We start from the raw sequence: 21,437 nt of genomic DNA on the forward strand, positions 1-21,437 counted from the left end.
AGACAACTAAAACTTTTGGACCGAGTTGGAAAGCTACAATGCAACACACACATTTGTCTGAAGTGGTATAGTGCAAAAAGAAGAAAGCAGCTTCTTTCTCTCTCTAGATGCTACAAGAAAACTTTGTCAACACGGTTCTTTAGTAGGAGTGCTCTGGTAAGTGTACAGCAGTATTACTGGGAACACACTGGAACTCGTTGTTCTGTTTAATGATGATGGCTCTTGTGTTTCTTGATGGCTCTGATTCAAAACCAGTCATTCATTATTAGTATCTCAACTCTGTGTTCCATGGAAGCTCTCATATAGATGAGACCTGCTGAATTTTCATGTTTCTTTAACCTAAAACTTCCTTTGAGAAATAAGGTGCTAAGCGAGCTTTGGATCCACGAGGACAGACCTGCCAAAGATCCTTCCAAGTTACCGCAGGTTGGTCAGTAACGTTTTAATGGGCAATGATTAGAGCAATTGGTTTTTCTCACCTGCAAAGTCTGTTCCATACCTCATTGACATATTCTGGAATAAAGCAAATATAGACGTAAAAGAAAAACCCCTGCATTTTAGCAAACAGACAAAGGTGTCGGCTGAAGCAGTGAAGTGCAGCTGTAGAAGAAAAATAAATCAGCAATGTTGGTAATGCTAATCTCATGAAGAATTACAAGACCTCCATTAATGCCAGGACCTCGATGGGACACATTCCAGCTAAAAAATAGACTGGGCTCTTCCAGGCCTTTGGGTGTTCAGCGGGGGATCTGAGACACGTGCTCCTCATTTTGTTGTGTAAAATACTGGGGACACTTTCCTCATCAGTTTCTGTGCAAATAATGGCTTTGTGACAGCCAACACCTTTGTTATCAACGGGAGCGATTCCTGAACCCGAGCCAGCGGACAAAAATTCAAAAAATGGACAAAGTCCACAGTAGAAGTTGCTATTAGTTTTACCAGCTTAATAATTACACGATTAGCTAATAATTACTCCACTGGCAAACGTCTCTCCTGTACTGGATTAAGAACGGCAGTGACCCTAACCCGGTCCAAAGGCAGGTTGCCGGTTTCCAGCGGCGCGCTGGGGAGGCAGGAGCCCTGCAGCGGCCCTGCAGAGCTCTGGCCGCCGTCCCGCAGGGCGGACGCGCTGCCCCCCGCCCGCTCCCCGCACACCGCGCTCTTTCCACACCTCCGCCGTTTTCTGAACAAAGGCATTCGGTTTCGATGAGAGAGAACCACAATGCTCTGCGCTTTAGTGGGACTGTGAAGTGAACCCAACTAACTGGTGCAGTCCTAATAGCTCAGGACGGGACTAATTGTCCCCAGCCTGTGGCCCTGGCCGTGCGGCAGCAGCGCGTGGGGACACCAGCTCCGCTGGCCCCGCGCAGGGGCACTGGGGACACGTCCCGGAGCAAAGACGCCGACTGGTGTGCCAGGAGCTCCGGGCAGAGCCGCCTGCACCGGGGTTTGACAGTGAGCTCAGCACCCTTGAGTCAGGTCACAAAGGGAAGAAAATGAACAGTTTCGTTGCTTTTAACTTTCACTAGAGGAGGAAAAAATTCATGTGCAGTAATGCTGGGTTTAGACGTTGGATTTTTTTTTTCAAGTATTATATAGAAAAGAAATAGGGCTTCTTTCTGCGGCATTATGTGGTATGGCACGGACTATCTGCACATTAAAAAGACAGTTCCATAATGAAATAAGTTATTTAGTACCAAACTTGCTTTACCTGTGTTACTCAGAATGGTGGGTGTTTCTGTTGTGCTGCATAACAACATCATTCTTCACTGAGCAATTGCAAGACCATATCTTTTATTTCCAAGCAAGAAAATCCCCTGCTTTCATGGAACCTGTTTCACAGAGGTCTTGCTCGGGTTTCACGTCGAATCAGGTGAATCAGAGACGACATCTGAGTCTTGGGTGCTTGCTCTCTGACGAGATTTTTCTAATTCAGTTTCCTCCTGGAGCGCATCCTCGCGCAGAGGAACCCGCGCGGAGGAACCCGTGCAGAGGAACCCGTGCGCACCCTCGTGCGGAGGAACCCGTGCAGAGGAACCCGTGCGCACCCTCGTGCGGAGGAACCCGTGTGCAGGAACCCGTGTGCAGGAACCCGTGTGCAGGAACCCGTGCGCATCCTCGTGCGGAGGAACCCGCGCGGCCGTGCGCGGGGAGCAGCGCCAGCGCTGGCCCAGGCAGCGCTCACCGGAGCACCGGCTCCTGTTCTGCAGAGGAAGGATGAATCTCATTTTCCTCTCAGTGTCTTTCGAGGCTGAAGCCTTTGCAATCACAGAGGCTGAGCCAGTACCGAATGGACAGGAATAAGGAAACAGGTGCCCACGTCTGAGGCAATTGCTGAGCCATGTTATCAGATGCTCAGTTCTGTTGAGCATGGGAGGGTGCAAAGGTTTGCAAATTAACTCCTTTATCCACTGCCAGCTTTTCCTGCCTCCCACCTTTCGGTTTTAAACATTGCGGATCTGTTCCTAATAGAGTTACAACGCAGGTCCCACGTCGTGCAAACCGAGCCCTGGTCAGCAGCTGCCGAGCAGTCGCTGCTGCCCAGCAGGTCAGCGCCAGGACAGACAGACGGACACGCCACCAAGGACACAGTTCTTGACGGCTGATAAGAAACAACATACTATTGAAACTGAAAACAATTTAGACTTTAAAGAAATGTCAATTAACAATTTTGAAACATGCCAATATAGAGTTTTGCTAGGAAATGACATGAGACATTGTGGAGGGAAAGCCCAGAGCTGGTGACAAGGACCCGCGCACAGCAGCAGCACAGGTACCCGCGGGCCAGCACCCCCACGTCCCCAGGCACGGTGGGGACCCGCTGGGTGGCAGCGCGGCCGAGCAGAGCTGCGGCATCTCTAACGGCAGAGAGAGCGGCTGAGATGAGCTGGGTACCAATGTAAGGATGCTATTCATGTTATTCATCTTGAACAAATTACAAATAAATAAAAAGGAGTCAATACAGTGTTCCTATATGCATAAACAGCCATCTGCTTTAAAACGGTGTGCACAAGTTGGCCTGTGCATAATCCGTGCAGGTTCCCTTATTTGCTTAGGCTGTGCAAAATTCTGTGCACTGTTAAAGGATTCTTTTAATATTTGCTGATTGTTCAATGACGGATTCACTCAACAGCCCTCGCTGGAGCCGACACGTGGGCAGGTCCATCCCTGGAGAGTTCTGAAGGCCTGGCTGGACGCGGTCCTGACCAAGCGCCTCCGCCACGGGCAGCCCTCGCCCCGGGCAGCAGGCTGGCACGGCCCGCGCCCAGCGCGGTGCTCCCGCGGCTCTGCAGCCGCAGCAGGGCGCTGCGCGGCCACCGGGCGGAGGGCTCAGCTTTCCGCCACGATGGGCTGGACGCTGGAGATGTCTGTCCTCGCGGAGTTCCTCTGGGAGGACGGCCCTGCCCCGCGGCAGGCGGCCTCGGCCCAGGCGTGGCGGGACGGGGGGGACAGGGGCCGCAGGGCGTGGCCCTGGGCGGCGCGGCGCCGCCGGCACGCGCCCAGCAGCGACTTGAGCTCCGCGCGGAAGCTCTCGTTCAGCCAGCAGTAGATGAACGGGTTGTAGCAGGTGCTGCTCATGGCGAACCAGTGGAAGGCGAAGTAGAGAGCGTTGCTGCTGTGGATGGCCCTGCAGGAGATGAGCACCACGTAGCAGTTGAGGGGGAACCAGCACACTGCAAACACCACCACCACCACCATCAGCATCTTCAGCGTCATCTTCTTCTTCCGTTGGTGGGCATAGTATTGCTCCATGGTGAGGTCCCCGATGGCGTTCCTCAGCCAGAGCTTCTTGGCCACGATGGTGTATGTGATGGAGATGACAAGCAAGGGCAGGACGTACAAGAGGACAAAAGTAGTCAAGTCCAAATACTTCCAAAAAAGGTCGGCAGGAGGAGGGAAGCTGGGGAGGCAGACCATCCGTATTGTTCTGTTCCTGAGGATCAAAGAGAGAAAGAACTGCCAGCTCCGCCGCCAGCCGCACGCAGCACCTAGGGGACACCATCCCCGGCGTCCTCACAGGCTCCAGCAGAGACACAGACAGCAGAAGCCGTTCAGTAGCGTGGGGAAGTGCCACATGTAATGGAATATTTTGCTTCAGGTTTAACCTTTGGCCCCCGTGAAGATATTTTCAACACACCACCAGGAACAGAAAAAGAAAATCCACAGTGACCTGTCTCTAATGATGAAAAGCACCTCTCTTCAGTACCTACCTCAGATTCCAGGGCTGATCTCTGAGCCCAAACCAACTAACAAACAAGCCTGAAAGCAATTCCGCCGATGTTCATTGTCCTCTCATGAGAAACACATCACCTACTCACGAGAAGGAAGACTTCTCCGTTACATCACACTTCCTTCTTTAATAACACAGATGGAAAGATGTGTGCCTTTGAACCTGTGGGGCTTCGGTTAGGCTGCATGTGTCATACGTAGAACCAAACCAACCAAACAAAACCCGCCATGCCAGCGTCTTACCCGATATAAAATCTTGTCAGGGTCTGGTAAATGGCGTGAGGCAGGGAGAAGCAGCTGGCCAGCACCCAGATGATGATGATGCAGATCCCTCCTTTCACCGTGGACATGCGCGGCCTCAGAGGGTGCATGATAACCTGCAGAGAACAACCCGTCCTGCGGTTCACGACGCGCTCGGTGTCCCGCCAGCTCGCTGGGGCCGGCTGGCTGCTGAGCCGCATGCACTGCGGGTGATCACATCAACCGGTGAAACAGCAATTAAAAACAGACCTATCATGTCATCCAAATGATCCCTTGGCTGATGAAGCCTTCGGTATTTTATGCATGTCTTTTGTAGTCTCATCATAAATATCTGCTTAACAGAGCTTCTGGAGCTCTCCCGGAGCACCGTCTGTCCTGGCGCCTCCCGGGACCAGCGGCACTTTTAAAGACAAGGGTTGATTTCTCGTTGTGCAGTGACACCTCCTTACTCTGTTTGTACCTCCCTGGGCCGCACCAGCTAACGCCAGTCCTGAGGAACCTATTCCACCCCATTTAAAGGCAGGGGTCGTGTTCGCTCTTAATTAAACAAACACTTCCTGATACCTAGCCATGCCTTGAAATTAACCCAGAATCTGCTGATTTAAATTCATTCTTATCAAAATGCTTTGCTCTCATAAATCGCTATGTTGCACATAGAATGGGCAGACTAGCAACCTTTTTGGGGGAAAAAACGAAAACAAAACGAAACTAAAACAACAACTCCAACAAAAACCCAACAGAAATGGGAGATCTATACTCTGGCAGTCACTGTGATTTTCTGACACCAGGTGGAGCACATCCCAGATGATCAGACTGGATTCCACTACTGTTCTGAACTTCATCTACCATGTCTTTTATCATGTAAAATTGCTTTTCAGCAAGGAGCGTTTATGTGACGGCAGCTCTGCGGGAGAGGCGCGCGGTCTGCCTGCGAGCACACGGTGCGGAGCCGCTGCCGGCACACGGGTCTGCCAGCTTGAGCAAAAATCACACACTGAATTATACTGCAGTTAAACACTTTGGTTCGCACTCATTGCTTGACCTGTAAAGTTTTCCTGGTTGCTATTTGCCAAAAAAAGTGTTGGCAAAAAAGGCAACAACCTATGCAGGTAGCTCGTTATTCTCTAGCAAGCGTGGGGCGGTGTCGGCGGCGCACCTGGTGCCGATCCAGAGCGATGGCAGCGAGGGTCAGCACCGACACGTGGACGGAGCAGTACTGCACAAACCGGCTGACGTGACACATCAGCTTTCCAAAAACCCAGGTGCTGCTCACAAACCGCACCTGAAGAACAGACAGAATGGGATTAGAACTGCGTGCGTTATCCAAAGGGGAGCAAATGGGGCTTTCCAGGAGCACAGTAAAGAAATGCTTTAATATCGTTTCCTTATGCTTTGTAGGCTCATTATACTCAGTTTTTCTAGGGAAGTAGTGACTACGCAAGAGGCTCTGAAACAGAGGTGACATTTACTAAACTGGGCAAACAAATCCACTTGAGTGGTGCTCCGTGTGTGTTCGCATGGGCATGTGTACATGTAAGATGGAAAACGTAAATAAATCTTAGCTCAGTTTCTTGATGAGGCTCTGCAGGGAAAAACAGCAGTTTGCCTCCTTAGAAACAGTGGCGCGTTGGAATTTGTGGATGCTGAAAGCTGCAGGGGTTCAAAACTTAGTGAGACAAATCAGTGGAAGAAGAAATCATTGAGGACACTGAGATAGTGAGGTGACACCTCTGAGCACGGGGCTGCCTGTCCACAGAGCACCCCCGCCAAGCATCCCTGCTGAGCATCCCCGCTGAGCACCCCCGCCAAGCATCCCTGCTGAGCACCCCACCAAGCACCCCCGCCGAGCGCCCCCGCCGAGCGCCCCCCACCGAGCGCCCCCCATCGAGCACCCCCCGCCGAGCGCCCCCCGCCGAGCGCCCCTGCCGAGCGCCCCACACCGAGCGCCCCCCACCGAGCACCCCCCGCCGAGCGCCCCCCGCCGAGCGCCTCTGCTGAGCACCCCACCAAGCATCCCCGCCGAGCTGCCGTGTCCGTGCCCCCCGGCTCCACAGCCACTGGCCGCGCTCGGGAAAGGGCACCGGGGCTGGTGGCAGCGTCGCACATGGATCTTCTCATGTCACATCGGGTGAGACACACCAGCAGCAATTTCAGAGGTGACAATTCAGGAACATTTTACCCTCCCGCTGACAAAGCGACTCGCGCACACGGTCTGGGCTGTCCCTGTCCATCTCAGCTCCACAGGGACCGGAGCTGCTGCCCTGACACCAGCGGCTCTGGGGGGCAGGACCATGGGACCCCCAACCCGGCTTTTCACGTGGGTTCCCCCAGAGCTGCTGCTGCCGCGGCGTTTCTGCAGAGATTATTCCACATAACAGTTGTTCTCTCAGTCCCTTCTTATTCCTGACTGTGCAATGTTTATTTCAAATTAACGTAACTCATTCTGGAAGCAGATTAAGTTAATTTGAAATAAAGCACATTTACTACAAAACATCTGTATACACAGAAAATGAGTCAAGACTACCTAATTTGTTTTCAGTTTATCTAATTAATTTCCCTATAGAGACAAGTCGAGTAGTAATGACTCTGTCAATGAGCTGTAGCAATGTGCTGTTCCTTTGAAGTCGATGTCAAGCTCTTTCCTGAGCGGGATCGCAGTTATTTAATCAGCAGCGCCTCAGGAGCGCCTGGCGCTGCAGACGCACAAGAGGGCGCTCTCCCCGCCACGGACACAGCAAGGCAGAGAAATCCCGCCGAGAAACACGGGCGGTTTCAGAAAAGGTAAATTCGAGCTGGTAACTCGGGAGCAGCGCTCCGAAGGCAGGGGACACTGCGGAGGGCGCCCGACCGCAGCTCAGCCGGGACGCGCAGGGATGGGGAGAGCCGGAAAGAAACTGCACGTCAGCCTGCTCCCGGCCGTTCCATACAGACTACACGGCTCTGACAGACGCACAGACAGCAGCGACACACGGACACAGCGACACGGCTGCGGCGGGGGCTCACCAGCGTGAAGGGGGTGTTCAGGATCGTGATCATCACGTCGGCCACGGCCAGGTTGACGATGAAGAGGCTAGTGGCCGAGTGCATCCTCTTGTTCTTGATCACCACGTGGCACACCAGCGTGTTGCCGAAGAGCGAGATGCAGATGATGACGGAATAGGCCACGATCAGCAGCGCCTGCACCGTCCGGCTCTGCGACTCGCCCTCGTACCTGGTCCCGCTGCCAAAGTCCCCCAGGTCCTCCAGATCCAAGTCGCTGTGCAAGAAGGACTGGTTAGGGAAACCGTACAGCGCAGAGAAGAAGTCGGTGGTGTTGTGGTTCTCCGGTCTCCAGAAGGGCTTGGAGATATAGTGCAGAGGGAACCAGGCGTGCCGGCCCATGGCTCGCTGGCTGCGTCCCCCGCCCTCCTCCCGGCAGCTCAGGTGCTGAACGCAGTGCTTGCAGTGCGCAATACACACGCTTGCATTTTACAAACCTGCCCCGTGGCTGCAAACTACAGAAGAGCTGACGAACAGGACCCTTTCTGCGCTGATCCCACACGGGCTTTGCTCCAGGGGCGCCCCAGCTGCTGCTCCTTCAGCCCCACGTGTCCCATGTACAGAAGCTGATTCAGATGCTGAAATGTCAGAGATCCCCAAACACTTTCTCTCTGCACCTAGGAAGAAACCCTAGAGAATATTTCCCTTCAGGCACTGTTCTGCTTCTCTCCCACAACTTCTCCTTGGAAATCTGTTTCACTGGTTTTCCATATAATCCTTCATCCGTCAAGTGTCTGTTTCCCAAGAATTTTCAGAGCTCGTCACAATCAGAAAAGCCAGGGCTGCCTTTCCTTTCTCTTTCCATCCTCAAAGTGTCTGTGAGCTATGGACTGAAGCAGCTTTGCTGGAGGCTGAGCAGTCCCTGCTTTCCCTGTGATATATGCAGCCTGCCAGATGACACACCGCATAGGAAATAGCCAATAGTGTATCTCTTCCCGGTTTATCCTGAGGTGCATTGCAACCCCGCACAGACGATGCGTCTGACACGTGCAGATCTAGCAGAGCGGCAAAATACAGAGAGTGATGTGCCTGATGGTCCCCGTCTCCTCTCCCCTTCTGGTCCCCAGCACAACAGCCATGGGGGTGAAGCATCTTTCCTGATTTGCAGCATCCTCCTTTCTCTCCCTTCCAGAGTTGCAGCAGACAGAGAACATCCAAGAATTTCTGCCTCCAGAGAGCTTTGTGCCCGACACCATCCCCTCCTCGCTCTCCAGAGTAAAAAGTGAAACACAACCTGAAAATGAGAGCAGAAGTTTCAGGGTGCTGCTGGGTGCCAGGGACACCCATGTACAGCTCAGCCCTGTGTGCTCCGAGCTGGGGAAGAGCAGGGGCGGGGAGCAGCAGCACGGTGGAAATCCCCGCTCTGCTCTGCTCTGCTCTGTCCCTCCCTGGCGGAGCAGCCGGCGCAGGAGCTCAGGGCAGGAGCGCCGCCGTGCCGCTGCGCCCCGCGCCGGGGGGTCCTGTCTGCAGGGATGTCAGCAGGCCCCGCGCCCTCCTCGGCACCCCAGCCCCGCGCAGGGCTGAGCCACGCACAGGCCAGCGGCAGACACCTTGCCTTTGGCTTCCTGGTTTCTGTTGTGTGAGGATGCTGACCAACTCTGGATTTTATGCGGAGGACAGTAGGTCACAAATGCATCAAGTTCGACCGTAAAGGTGGCAGTTGTGGCACACACGAGATCAGCAGCAGGGCTGCCGCTGCCAAAGGAGAAACAGCAGCATTTCCCTGCACGCCTTCAGGAGACGCCGGCTGTCACCAACCACAGCTGATGGCTCGGCAGTGACCGTGACCGTGTGTCTGCGTGCGGATACACGGGGGGAGCCAGGGCAGGGGCTGCCAGACACGCCCGTGGCACCGCCCGCTCCTCACCGTGCGCTCCACGTGCTCCCGCCCGCGTTCCCCTCATTTCTCCATCGTGTGTTAGAAGGACGACCTGGCAGAGCAGCGTTTGGATGCAGAAACCCGTCTGCTGTGCCATGCCCCGTGTGCCAAAGCTGCTACAGGTTTCCCTGCAGAACCGATTTGTTCTGTCAAAGGGTCAAACGCTCCAGCAATCACCTGCCGGTTTGCTGCAGTTGTTGTCCACCCACAAACACCGTGAGCTGCCCCCGGCAGACCCAGCGCTCACCACGCACCAGAGCGTCTGTGCTGGCTCCTCTCAGGCAAACTCAGGCTGCAAGGGCGAAAAGGACTTCTTGCAAACATACCCATTTGAATTGCGCAGAGTCAAACTTCGTTTCAATAGAAAATTTGTGGCTTTCTCACTTTGACACTACTTGAGTAAAAAATTTTTGGAACTTCATTTTCATGAGATTATTTAGCATTTACATTTTTGGTGCTTTGTGTCCAAAAGAAATGTCAAGTTGCTGCAGTTTCAGTTGAGGCGAAGATTCATTTTCACTCCGCTGCCTTCAGCGCAATCAGGCACGACACGAGACGTTGATGTGCAGGGACAGTCCCTTGGCGCTGGCCTGGGGCTCTCGGACTGGGCGCCTGCCCATCTGAGAACAGCTGCCTTGGGCAGCCGAGCCGTTTGTGCCCCCGGTTCCGAGGGAGCTCCGGAGCAGCGCCTGCGCCCCGCAGCCGGGGCTCTCGAGCGGAAGGAGCCAGACCCCGCTCAGCACACAAGCACACAAACTCCCGTCCTGAAATCCTTACACCCATTTACACCCCCCAGGATATCCAGCAGATCACTCAGGAAAAAGACCCCCAAGGTGGGGAGTTGTTGCAGAACATCCTTCTCCTGGAGCTCGCACCGAGCCACCGCAACCCTGCTGCAGAGCTGCCTTCCCCGCCGGTGCGGCTGGCAGGGAGATGGATGAATTGCTTTGCACTGCCTTTTAATGCATGTGAAAGAGCAAGCTCTGTCTATTGCCAGGCTTGTCAATGGTTTTACACGGGGAAGAGGCCATTGTTAAGAGAAGACATTATACAGAAAAAGATCTGAAGGCAAACTCTATTCCAGCTAATTATCTTGAACTGAAATGGGGTTCTGCTTCTGCAAAAAGCGAGCCGAGCAGAGCTGGGTGCTATGTCCTCACTCGTGTTGGGCTGGACATGCTCAGGCTGAGCTCCCAGGAATGATGAAACGCTCCTTTCATATTCATTTGCATCTGCACCCCCTGTGCCCCCACTGCCCTGCATCCCTGCACCCCCACATCCCTGCATCTCCTGTGTCCCCGCAGCCCCTGCAGCCCCTGTGCCCCTGTGCCCCCGCAACCCCTGCACCCCCGCAGCCCCCTGTGCCCCCGCACGCCCTGGCGGCTGCACCCGCAGCAGCTCCTGCCCACAAACTGCTGCAGAGAAGCGGCATCAGGAGACAAAGAGACAAGTGATCCGCGCAGTGAGAAGGTGCTCAGCCTTGAGCAGGGGGTGCGGCACAGCTTACTCAGTCGTGCCCAAGGAAACCCCACTCATTACTCCCAGGCCCTCTTTGGAGCGCTGTGCTTTCTTCCCAGTGCGATGGATTGCCCCAGTGGCTATTCCAGCTTGGCCTGGTTTGCATTCATATTGTGAAAACAACACTTCTCACATGCAGTTCGTTCTCTTTTCAGCAGCACCTCATTCAGCTCTGCTCCAAGAAAAGCAGAACTACCCACTGCTTTATTTTCTCACCTTGACATGATTGCCACATCCCCCCTGCAATCGCTAAAATTCCTGGCTTTCAATTAAACAAATACCCTGATCTCCTATTCCCTTTGAGGGCTCGATGACCGATGCAGCCCCACGCCTCATTCCCAGCGGCTCCATCACCCCGCACAGCGCCGGGGGCCGGGGCTGGGGGGGGCACAGGCTTTTAAGGGCTTTTGACCATTTCCCAGCTACGTTTCCTCACCTCTCACCCTGTGCCCAGGCATCTCTTTATGGAAATGCAAACCAGTTCCAGGAATCCAAATAAGACCCATGACTTCACTTCTGCACCTGATCAAAGGTTCATGGTTTTCAACAACCCATTTCTCACACCGATCCCTTTCAGATGCAGCCCAACCACTGCTGCATCAACCGCACAAAAGGAGAGGTTACTATGGTGCAAGAATGAGCTGAAAGCTCCCAAAATTGCTGTTATGTACAATTACACAGCTGCTACTTTCTCTCTCCAATGCCCAGCTTTCCTCCCTGCCCCCCAGAGCTGCTGCCTCTTTCCTCGCTGGGGGAAACCAGGGTCTTGCATTAGCACTTTGCTCAGAGAACCTGCGAGTCGGGGCAAGCTGAAATGCAGAGCTTGAAACACACGAGCTCGTGTTCTCCTTCCACCACCAGCGCGGCCAGTGCCTGCAGACACCGGAGCTGCTCCAGGGATCGGGGCTCACCCGTCCCGTCCGCAGCACGGGGAACCCGAGCACGGACCCCGGGGAACCCGAGCACAGGACCCCGGGGAACCTGAGCACGGGACCCCGGGGAACCCGAGCACGGGACCCCGGGGAACCCGAGCACGGACCCCGGGGAACCCGAGCGCGGGACCCCGGGGAACTCGAGCGCGGGACCCCGGGGAACTCGAGCGCGGGACCCCGGGGAACTCGAGCGCGGGACCCCGGGGAACCCGAGCACGGACCCCGGGGAACTCGAGCGCGGGACCCCGGGGAACCCGAGCGCAGGACCCCGGGGAACTCGAGCGCGGGACCCCGGGGAACTCGAGCGCGGGACCCCGGGGAACCCGAGCGCGGGACCCCGGGGAACCCGAGCGCGGGACCCCGGGGAACTCGAGCGCGGGACCCCGGGGAACTCGAGCGCAGGGCCCCGTCCTGACGCCCGCGCATCCCGCTGCTCTGCCTTCTGCTGCCTCCCCCACTCAGTCACTTTCCCCTTTAAAACCTTTCTTGAAGTTTTGCTAATTCCAAGTAACAGGTGTTTTAAAGTTCTGGACAACACTGTAAATTATCAGCAGACTAGGAACAATTCAGACTTGTTTTTCTCCCCAGCACGCACATATTCAGGAAAGGTAAGCTGGAGGTGAGTGACAGCACACCAGTAACACCTGTGCTGTCTATTTCTCGACATCATCTGCAAGAGCACAGGAAGAAAAAAGAAATGCAAAGAGGCTCCCTGCTACCGCATCCAGCTGAAATAAGTACAGGATGAGAAGAACATTCTAATGTCGTGCTGCTTGTGAATCAGGAGGAAGACAGCTCAGCAAGACCCATTAGCAGGTTCTGAACTGCTCACTGTCCTGGAAGTCACTCACGTAACAATAAGTCAAAAATCTCCTAACAGACGAAGCCATTCTTCTTCTTTATTGGGCCGTGTTAACCGCCCGAGGATCGAGTCACCGAACAGCCCCGTGGTGCAGGGACGTGCGTGGTGGGAAAGAAAAAGACACTGACTCAAACTCTCCGAAAGGTTTTGCTTTGGAATGCGGTCTGACGAGATCTCCTATGCCTCCAGAAAGTGTTTTGAAGATAGTGTCATTCGTTCCTTTAATAGTGATGGATTTCAAACGAAAATGATGCCACTGAGGTCCAGTCATCATCATAACCAATTTCCTACAAAAACTACAATTGCATCTAGGAATTGATGAGGCTCTCTGCTTGGAGGAAATGTTTGAGAAGAGAGAAAATGAGCTCTGAGATTGTACCATCTCTTTCCTAGCAGTCAGGATTTGAACAGAAATACAAAAATCCATGGGAGACTCCTGTGGAGGGGTTTCCAGCACAGAGTGCAACCTCCCACATCTTTCCTTTCTACTGCTGGTTACATTAATTAGCGACTGCTCTTCAGGCTGCACAGACGCAGGCATTAGACCAGCACAGACAGCTGCTCTGAGGACCTGTGTGTCCCCTGTTCACCAACAGACCACGAGCGCTTGCAGCTGTCCTGAAGCCAGTGGGGACGGGGGCATTTTGGGGAGTCAAATAATCTAAGTTGGAGATGTTCCTCCCCATTCACTTCTCAGTTACCTGACTGGGCTCCTCACAGCTCCACCTTGCAGGTCTGCGGTGACCCGGGGGTGACCCGGGGGTGACCCGCGGGGGCAGCAGGGGCACAGCCGGCCCGGGTCTCCGGCCACCCGCCTTCCTGCAGAGCTCCCACGCTCCAGGGCCCTCCAGGCTCATGGAAGAGAAGAATTTGTTTTCAAGCAGGCAGGAACCATGTGATTTCACCCCAGAAGAGCTCTCCTGCAGCCTGGCACTTGAGGAACTGCTTGCCATCAAGCAAGGCTTCTTTTCTAAATTGCCAGTTAATTATTCATCTCCGCAAAGCAAGCACCTGGGACTCTGCTCAATGTCCTGGGCCAGGAACAGCTGTGGCTGCACCGACGGTAAGTGGCAGTCCCGGTGACCAAAGCTGGGTTTTGCAAAGCACAGGCTCTGCCCTCGGCCTTGGAGCGGCTCGTGGGCCGGGCCGGGGCTCCGGCACAGCCAGGGTCAGCGCCGGGGCGGCTCTGGGTGCACGCGGGCGGTGGGGAGCAGGGGGCGCAGGGTCACCGCGGGAAGGTGACTCAGGTCCTTCCCCCAGCTCGGCTGAGCTGAGCTGAACATGTTCCCTGGAAGCACAAGTCTAGTTTAAATGGCACCGCACCAGCTTGGCAGGTGCTGACCAAAGTCTAAGTCAAAATACAGAGGTGCACCTAATGTCACAACAGGAGCTCAGAGGTGAGAAATGCTATTCCTGTCTTTAGCTCTAATCCTGATCCCTCTGAAATGAATGGCATTCTTATCATCTGTGTTTTCCTAAAATTTTCCAGAATTTAGCCCTTTTGAAAGACCAAAAATAATAATCTGTTTGGGAACAGGATGTCTCGTTTCGTATGCTCAAAACAACAGCACCTCCAGCGCCGGCCAAGAAAGGTTTTATGCGGCTGGCCACCAGGGTGTGTGTGATTTGCACATAAATCCCACCTCCAGAAGGTATTATGAATTTTTGATTACAGACAATCTGAAGCAAAGGAGCCCTGGGTGGCATCCAAACCTCCCCCGGGCTGGGCAGAGGGCTCTGCCCCCGGCAGTTTTTAAAGCTCTTCAGCCAAGGATAACGCTGGAACAGCCTTGAGAGTCTGGAGTGGAAGTGGCTTTTAGTGCAAAGTTGTTGTTATTATCAGCAACAGCTTCTTAAGTTGCTGAACCTCAGATGCTAGTACAGAATGTCTCTATAATTAAATATCGGCTCTTTCTGAGTCATATTGGAACACGTGCTGTGAGTCAACCCGAGGCAAAACAAGGACCCTGCAAACAAAGGATGCGTCTGCACCCGGCGTGCCGGGCCCCGCACGAGCCGGCAGCGCGGGCGCCTGCGGCCAGGGGTGCTGGACGGGGAAGCGCAATAACCGTAAACAGCTGAGCCAACATCCAAAAACATCGAAAAGATCCCTATGTGTGTGAAAAAAAAAATCCAATAAAGTATTTCTGTAGAAGCATTTGGTTAAGGATTTTTTAATTTGTTTTAGTGCCTTTTTTCTATAGAAAAAGCAGGCCAAGTCAAGACAACAGCAGCCCTGAATTTCTAGTCTCCATTTGGGCCAGTCTGTTACTAATTAGCACCTCGGGCAACAACGATTTTTCTGTTTCCATGCAGCCCGCGGGGCTCGGGAGGCGCGCCCGCGCCTGAGCGCCCAGCTCCGGCACCAACGGGAGCGGCGTCCCGGTGCTGGCGAGGAGCACCAGCACAAAGCAGGCGCTGCGACAGCGAGTCGGGAGCGCTGCAGAGCGTCACCCAGGGCCGGGTGACCTGCGCCACGGGCAGAGTGACACAAGGGAGGGGAACGCTCCGGAACGCCGCCGGGAGCGAGGGTCCTCGGGGCTGTGCCGGGGCACGGTGGCCGCTCTGCCTGGCAGAGCTGTGACGTGGACCAGAGTCCTCTGTGACACACGGGCAGCTGTCCTCGAGCACCCCCAGAAGCCTGGCCATGACTTTGTTATGCTCTGCGGCGGAACGTCTGCGGTGAGCTGCAATCTGCTTTTCCCTTCTGGCTGCTTGAGTGAAATAACGGCTATGACACTTACATACTTATGAAACAAAATCTGTGTTAAAGGCAAGCTGGCGGGTCTGGAGAGTGAGGGCTTTTATCTGGCAGAGGTCAGCGGTGAGGATTTCCCCATGCTGCTCGGCTCGGGCGGTCTCAGCTCTGGGGGATTCCGGGGCGCCTGTCCCCAGGGGCAGCGCCCGTGCCTGGGGCCGCCGGGGATGCTGCAGAGACCCAGAGCGGACGGGGCGTTCTCAGCTCTGCCGTTCTTTGAAGCACCCTAGAAATGAGAAACACTTCATTGTACACAACACATGAACACTCCAGGCTCATTTGGCATGGGGATCCTTCCTGCCCTCCTGCCGCTCAGCTGCCAGCTACCAACACACGATTCTGTCAAATATCCTGCACACGCCTGTACGAGACATCTTATCTCTGCCTGCCTTGATCTTTAGTTAAGTACTAGAGAAGATAGAAAATATATGTAGGAAGGAGGTGAAACAGCAGTCTGCGAGGCTGTGGGATGTGTCACGAGGTTTACATCTCATCTGAGCTGTGTTTCTGCTTCTCAAGTGCTCTTTGTCAAGATACCGCTATCCGCCAGGACACGGGGAATCAGCGCGTGGGTTCACCCTGTGCTGCAGAAGCACAAGCCAGGGAACCCAGCAATCTCCCTTATCTCTGCCTGGAGCCCAGAAATGGGGTACAACAGTTTTTCTAGAGTGCATTCCTCAATACTTTAGTTAACGTGATGCTAAATTTTACCCTGTTCCTTGATAACTAGAAACAAAACACACATTTGTAAACTGATGGTGTGTTTTGAGCAGCTGCCAAACTGTAAGTTCTCTCTCAAAACACGACCTTAGCTAAACAGCAGCAATCTACTCAGTAAGTGTAAGGGACCGAGACCGGCCCCGCCAGACCTGGGAGACCCTCAGGCGTGGGTCAAAGAGCCCGATGGCAGCAGGAGCCGCTGCCCCAGCCACCGCTGGGTCCGATCCCTCGCTGGAGTCTTTACATTTGGAAGCAGGATCCTTGGCTCTCTGCACACATGGCGCGTTAGAAGCTTTGGGTACTTGCATCTGGTAGCTCAGCACATTTGCCAGCGGCAATGGAGCAGGTCGGCACGGGGCCTCCCATGGGGAGCCCACAGCCGCTGCGGGCAAGTCGCGTCTGGGTAGTCTGCAGCTTTCGCATTAGGTTTGTTTATCACGTAATTCCAGCTCCATGGTTACCTTTTTATGTAGCAAGTACTTTGTACACAGCAGTCTTGCTGCCCAGCAGCACGAAGCCTCAGCCCCAGCCAGGCCCTGGGCGTCAGAGCGGCGCTGTTAGACGGGAGCTTCGCCATCAGCCCAGTTGCGCAGCGCCCGGGGCCGAGCCTGCGGGACCTCCAACCCATCGCCGCTTCAACTTCCGAAGCCTTCTTACCAGCCTCGGTTCTGACACAGCTCCCGGCAAAAGGATTATTTCTGAGCTGCTCATTTGCAGTGTCACCCGTGGGCTGAAAGTGCTGAGAACAAACTGCAGGTTCCCAGCTCGTCTGAGCGTTTCTAAACGATGCTGGTTTCTGCATGCAGTGCGAGTAATCTGAAAGCAAGTGCCACAATGAGTACACACGGCTTCCAGGTGAGCTGAGGAACTCTCACCGTGTTTGCAAAGCGGGGAGGAACGTGAGAAAAATGCCTGATTTTCCACACTGTATTGTGGGGCAGAGATGAAAAATGAATGAGTGACTGAGCCCAGGGCTTCATCAATCCCCGCTCCTTTAAAACTCTCAGTTTAAGCGATGGCTAGAAAAGGTCTGAGCTTAGTCAACCAGAGGCAACAAATTGTCTCGTGCCAGAGAACCCCTCTCAGCAAGGGTTCCGGAGCTCTCGAGGAGCCAGTCCCGCAGGCAGGAACCGGCTCGTTTGTACGGAATTTAGAGTCACGGTGACAACAGCCGGACGGGTCATCGCACGCGGGGCCCCACAAGCCGGCGGTTGACAGCCAAAGGACCCCGGCTGGGTGTCCCAGCCTCATCCATGAAACACTCGTCGCTGAGGATCGCCAGAGGAACACGAGCTGCGCTGACACAGGGCTCGGGCCACGTCTGCAGGACGGGGCGGGGACGGGCAGACACCGCGCTCGGGTGACGGCCTGAGGGGCTGCAGAAAGGGACAAGCTCCAAATCAGGTCTCTGTAGGCTCCAGTCCCAGCCCAGCTGGCTCACTGCCTCCCCAGCCTTGAGCAAGTCAGGTTCCCTAAGTGATCATCAGCTATGGAAACAGACAACTGAATTTCTCCTGCCCTGCAGTTTACGTAGCTGGCTGGCACTGTTTATAATAGATATGCTCACTCTCTAAGTTTCAGGTGGCAGGAGGCACCGGGTAAATCCGAAATACAAAAAATGAGAGAGAACTTCTGTCAAGAATTTATCCATCTCTTTTTTTTTGTGGTTTCAGTTTCAGTCACACCTTGTAAAAATCAAATGAAACGTTCCAGTGGCATCAAAATGTCTTTGTAAACAGAAGGATAATTTCCATTTTCCATTACGAACACCTTTTAAAGACAGTTCACAGTTCTGACATAAAACTCCCTCAAGTTTTGAGAAATCAGAGCTGGAACGCCTGATTCGGTTTTATTGAGGCAAAACTTTCCAGTCAGCAGATGCACGTTGGCTTTTCCTGTAGAACAAAACGAGAGCACAGCTGAACAGCACAACGCGCCTCGAGGACGGGAGATGCCGCGGCTGCTCGGCCATGCCCCGAGCTGCTGCAGGGCAGGGCGTCCCACGGCCACGGCGCCGCCAGGACCCTCCTGCGGCACATGACCCTTTAACGGGGTGCTGTGGGACAGGCCAGTGCAAAAACGCACCTGTGTCCGTAGGCATCCGTAGTCCGTGGTTTGTATAGATGTGATGCTGAACATGTTGGCCAAGTACAGGTTAAATGAAACAACAGCTCTCTCCACAAGAATGATTTCTTTTGCACTGAAAACAAAGCAGAAAGGAAGTTTTCTGGGATAACCTACTGAACCGTATATTCGCAAAGCGTTGATGAAAGAAGGTTGAAGAATATTTCAGCTCAATGCACTGCTAATGAGCTCCTCCAGATGAGCTGGAGCACGGCTGTGCTCCCGGTTAAATGTAATCCAGCTAACAAGCCACCTGTATTAAAGCCCACGTTGCTGCGACACTTTGAGGTTTTTCGATGTTTAACAAATTGAGAGCCTGTGAACTGGACTAGTGGCAATCCTTACGCTCAGTCCTGCTCAACAGGCTGGGTTTTAAAAGCCTGCCCACACCTAACTGTGAATCCCCAGGACACGGTCCCCAGGCATAGCAAGAGCAGAGCGCTGTAGAGCACCCAACGTGGTGAGAGCAGAGCGCTGTAGAGCACCCAACGCGGTGAGAGCAGAGAGCTGTAGAGCACCCAACGCGGTGAGAGCAGAGAGCTGTAGAGCACCCAGCGTGGTGAGAGCAGAGCGCTGTAGAGCACCCAGCGTGGTGAGAGCAGAGCGCTGTAGAGCACCCAACGCGGTGAGAGCAGAGAGCTGTAGAGCACCCAACGCGGTGAGAGCAGAGCGCTGTAGAGCACCAAACGCGGTGAGAGCAGAGCGCTGTAGAGCACCCAACGCGGTGAGAGCAGAGAGCTGTAGAGCACCCAACGCGGTGAGAGCAGAGCGCTGTAGAGCACCCAACGCGGTGAGAGCAGAGCGCTGTAGAGCACCCAGCCCGCAGAGAGGGAGGCTGCAGGAGGGGCTCACAGCAGTGGCCTCTGCCACGCTATGTGTTCAGCTCAGGAACTTTCTGGTTTTCGCACTGGCAGGTGGAGTGAGAACCCCCCCCCCAGCAGCTGAACCCCCCCCGGCAGCTGAGCCCCCCCCCGGCAGCTGAACCCCCCAGGCCCAGCACGGCTGTGCCGCCGCGCCACGCAGGGCGTCCATGCGCAGGGGGGGCCGCGCCGCTCGCCCGGCAGCCCCAGCTTCGCCCCCTGCCTGCTCCTTTCCCCCAAAGCGAGGGTGAGGAATGCAGAACGAGAGCTGTCTCTCAAGAACACCAAAGGATGTGAGGTTTATAAAGAACACCTGCTGAGTATAGATCCACTTTCCCCAAAATAGGAGCAAATTAACAAAGAAATTGATTTCCAAGACAGGCTGTCTCTGAATTTTAACACCATAAATGCTAATTTCCAGTAATAGCTGTTTCACAATCACATGCCCAGTCCTGCTGTTGCCACATTAATTTAGTCAGAGACCATTCTGGCAATCGTTTCTGAGACTAACGCTTTGGCAGGTTCGGTACCTCGTGTACCCGTCCCGCCTCACTCCCGTATTCCGCAAGGGAATGAGCTGGAGGCTTTTGCTTCTGCTCAGATCCCTCCTCTGATCTTGCAGAGCCCTTTGTTTTGGCAGCTACTGTGCTTGAATTCCTCTCCCCGGGCAGTACATATGCACATAGCTCCAGACCTACAACCACCCCCATAATTCGCTATGCCAACAAAATTATAACCACTGTAAACAGTCCACGTGGTGATTATATGTTATAAAGCAAGCTGCACGTTAAGCCACACATTTAATTCCGAACCAAAGACTGCGTTACACCTCAAAGACATTCCAATCCTTTCACCGACAGTTACCAGTGCTAGGCTTTGTTACGGTGTGCCTCAGGTTAATTTGACATGAACTTTTGTGTTTTGAGAAAAAAGAAGAAATGAAGCCAACGTTTCATACGCTGCTGCTGCCACTGGCACAGCCCGGCGCTGACTCAGTCTCACATCGCGGCAGGGCGGGAGCACAGCGGAGCGGCAGCGAACGCGCCGGCCCCGGCGCAGGGAGGCGACGGCCGCCTCAAGCGGTGCTGCGGCGGTTGCGCCCACGGCTGAGCAGGCGGCAGTGCTAGTAAAGGGCTCTCATCTCAGCCCTGCCGCACCCTGCAGCCGCTGCCACGGAAAGGAGCAACAGCTCCACAGCCTCCTGGGGCAGCCTGGCAGAGTTTGGGTGGCTTTAAATAGGTGAGGGATCATCTAGGTGAGCTTCTGAAAAGCTTATCACACATAGCTGGGGCCTGGGAAGGGGAACACTAGAAATGCAGACAAAAAGCATATTTCTATCCTTCTGTCTCTAGGAGCCACGCCATTAGATTACCTGAGCACTTCTCAGTGTACACTATCACAACCCACTTATCTCGAACCACCGGAGAGCAGAACTTTACCTCCGCTGGTCCATCCTGCACGGCAGGAGAAGCGGGAGCGCCCGCAGGATCCGGCCTCAGCCACGCCCGGAGCTGCTGCCACCCCACGTCCCCACGTCCCCGCGGAGCAGCAGAGCCCGACCGGCCGCCCCGCTGGAGCGGGGGCCCCGCGGCGGCCCCGCGCGCGTGGGGATCAGCACAGGCGCTCAGGGCGCTCAGGTTTCCTGCCAGAGCAAACGCGCGTTTGTTCACAGGCTCCAGCTCAGTCACCAGAGCAGTGGAACCTCCTGCTTCTCGCACGCCCATCGGCCGGGAGAGCCGACTCCTGAGTAGAGGCTGCTGTGAAGGTGCTGATAGACTGCTCTTCGCCACAGTTTGCTGCAACAGAGAGTTTTGGCAGAGTGTCCAAAGCTTTCCCGAGTGTTCCCAGTCTGGGGTGGAATTGCTTTGACACCATTCCCACCAAATCAGCCCCTCAGCTGGGGCCTCAAGAGCATCGCAGCTCCCCAGGCTGGATGAGACCTCTGTCACGGGTGCTGCACTTGGCCCCAAAAGCGTTACACGGGGCAATTCTGGCAGCCCACTGTTGAAGGAACGTGCACAAATCTGGGGGCGCAGCCCCAGTCCCGGTGCTGTCCTGCTGCGGAACCAGCGCCAGCACCAGCTCTGGCCCTGGCTGCAGTAAATGCCGTTACAATTACTCCTTTGTCTCAGCATGGGCTCAGGACACTTTTTTAATCTATTTTTTCCACAAGCCAAAGAGAAAACGTTTCCTGCCCAGCTCTTCCTTCTGCTGACAGAGCTGCTAAAACCCACCCGGGACTGGGTAAACCTCT

The 21,437-nt window shown here is 54.7% G+C and overlaps 1 protein-coding gene across 1 annotated transcript; it reads right to left on the reverse strand.

Annotated features, from left to right (window-relative positions):
• Positions 1–3,330: 3,330 nt before the first annotated feature.
• Positions 3,331–7,872, reverse strand: LOC308045538 (G-protein coupled receptor 83-like; the record flags this gene model as incomplete). Its single annotated transcript, XM_080352857.1, has 4 exons — positions 3,331–3,934; positions 4,474–4,607; positions 5,648–5,773; positions 7,495–7,872. The coding sequence occupies 4 exons, from the start codon at positions 7,870–7,872 to the stop codon at positions 3,331–3,333; spliced, it is 1,242 nt and encodes a 413-aa protein (XP_080208983.1).
• Between the last annotated feature and the right edge of the window lie 13,565 nt (positions 7,873–21,437).

This window comes from Nesoenas mayeri, assembly GCF_963082525.1.
Source record: "Nesoenas mayeri genome assembly, chromosome: 13".
Taxonomy (NCBI): domain Eukaryota; kingdom Metazoa; phylum Chordata; class Aves; order Columbiformes; family Columbidae; genus Nesoenas; species Nesoenas mayeri.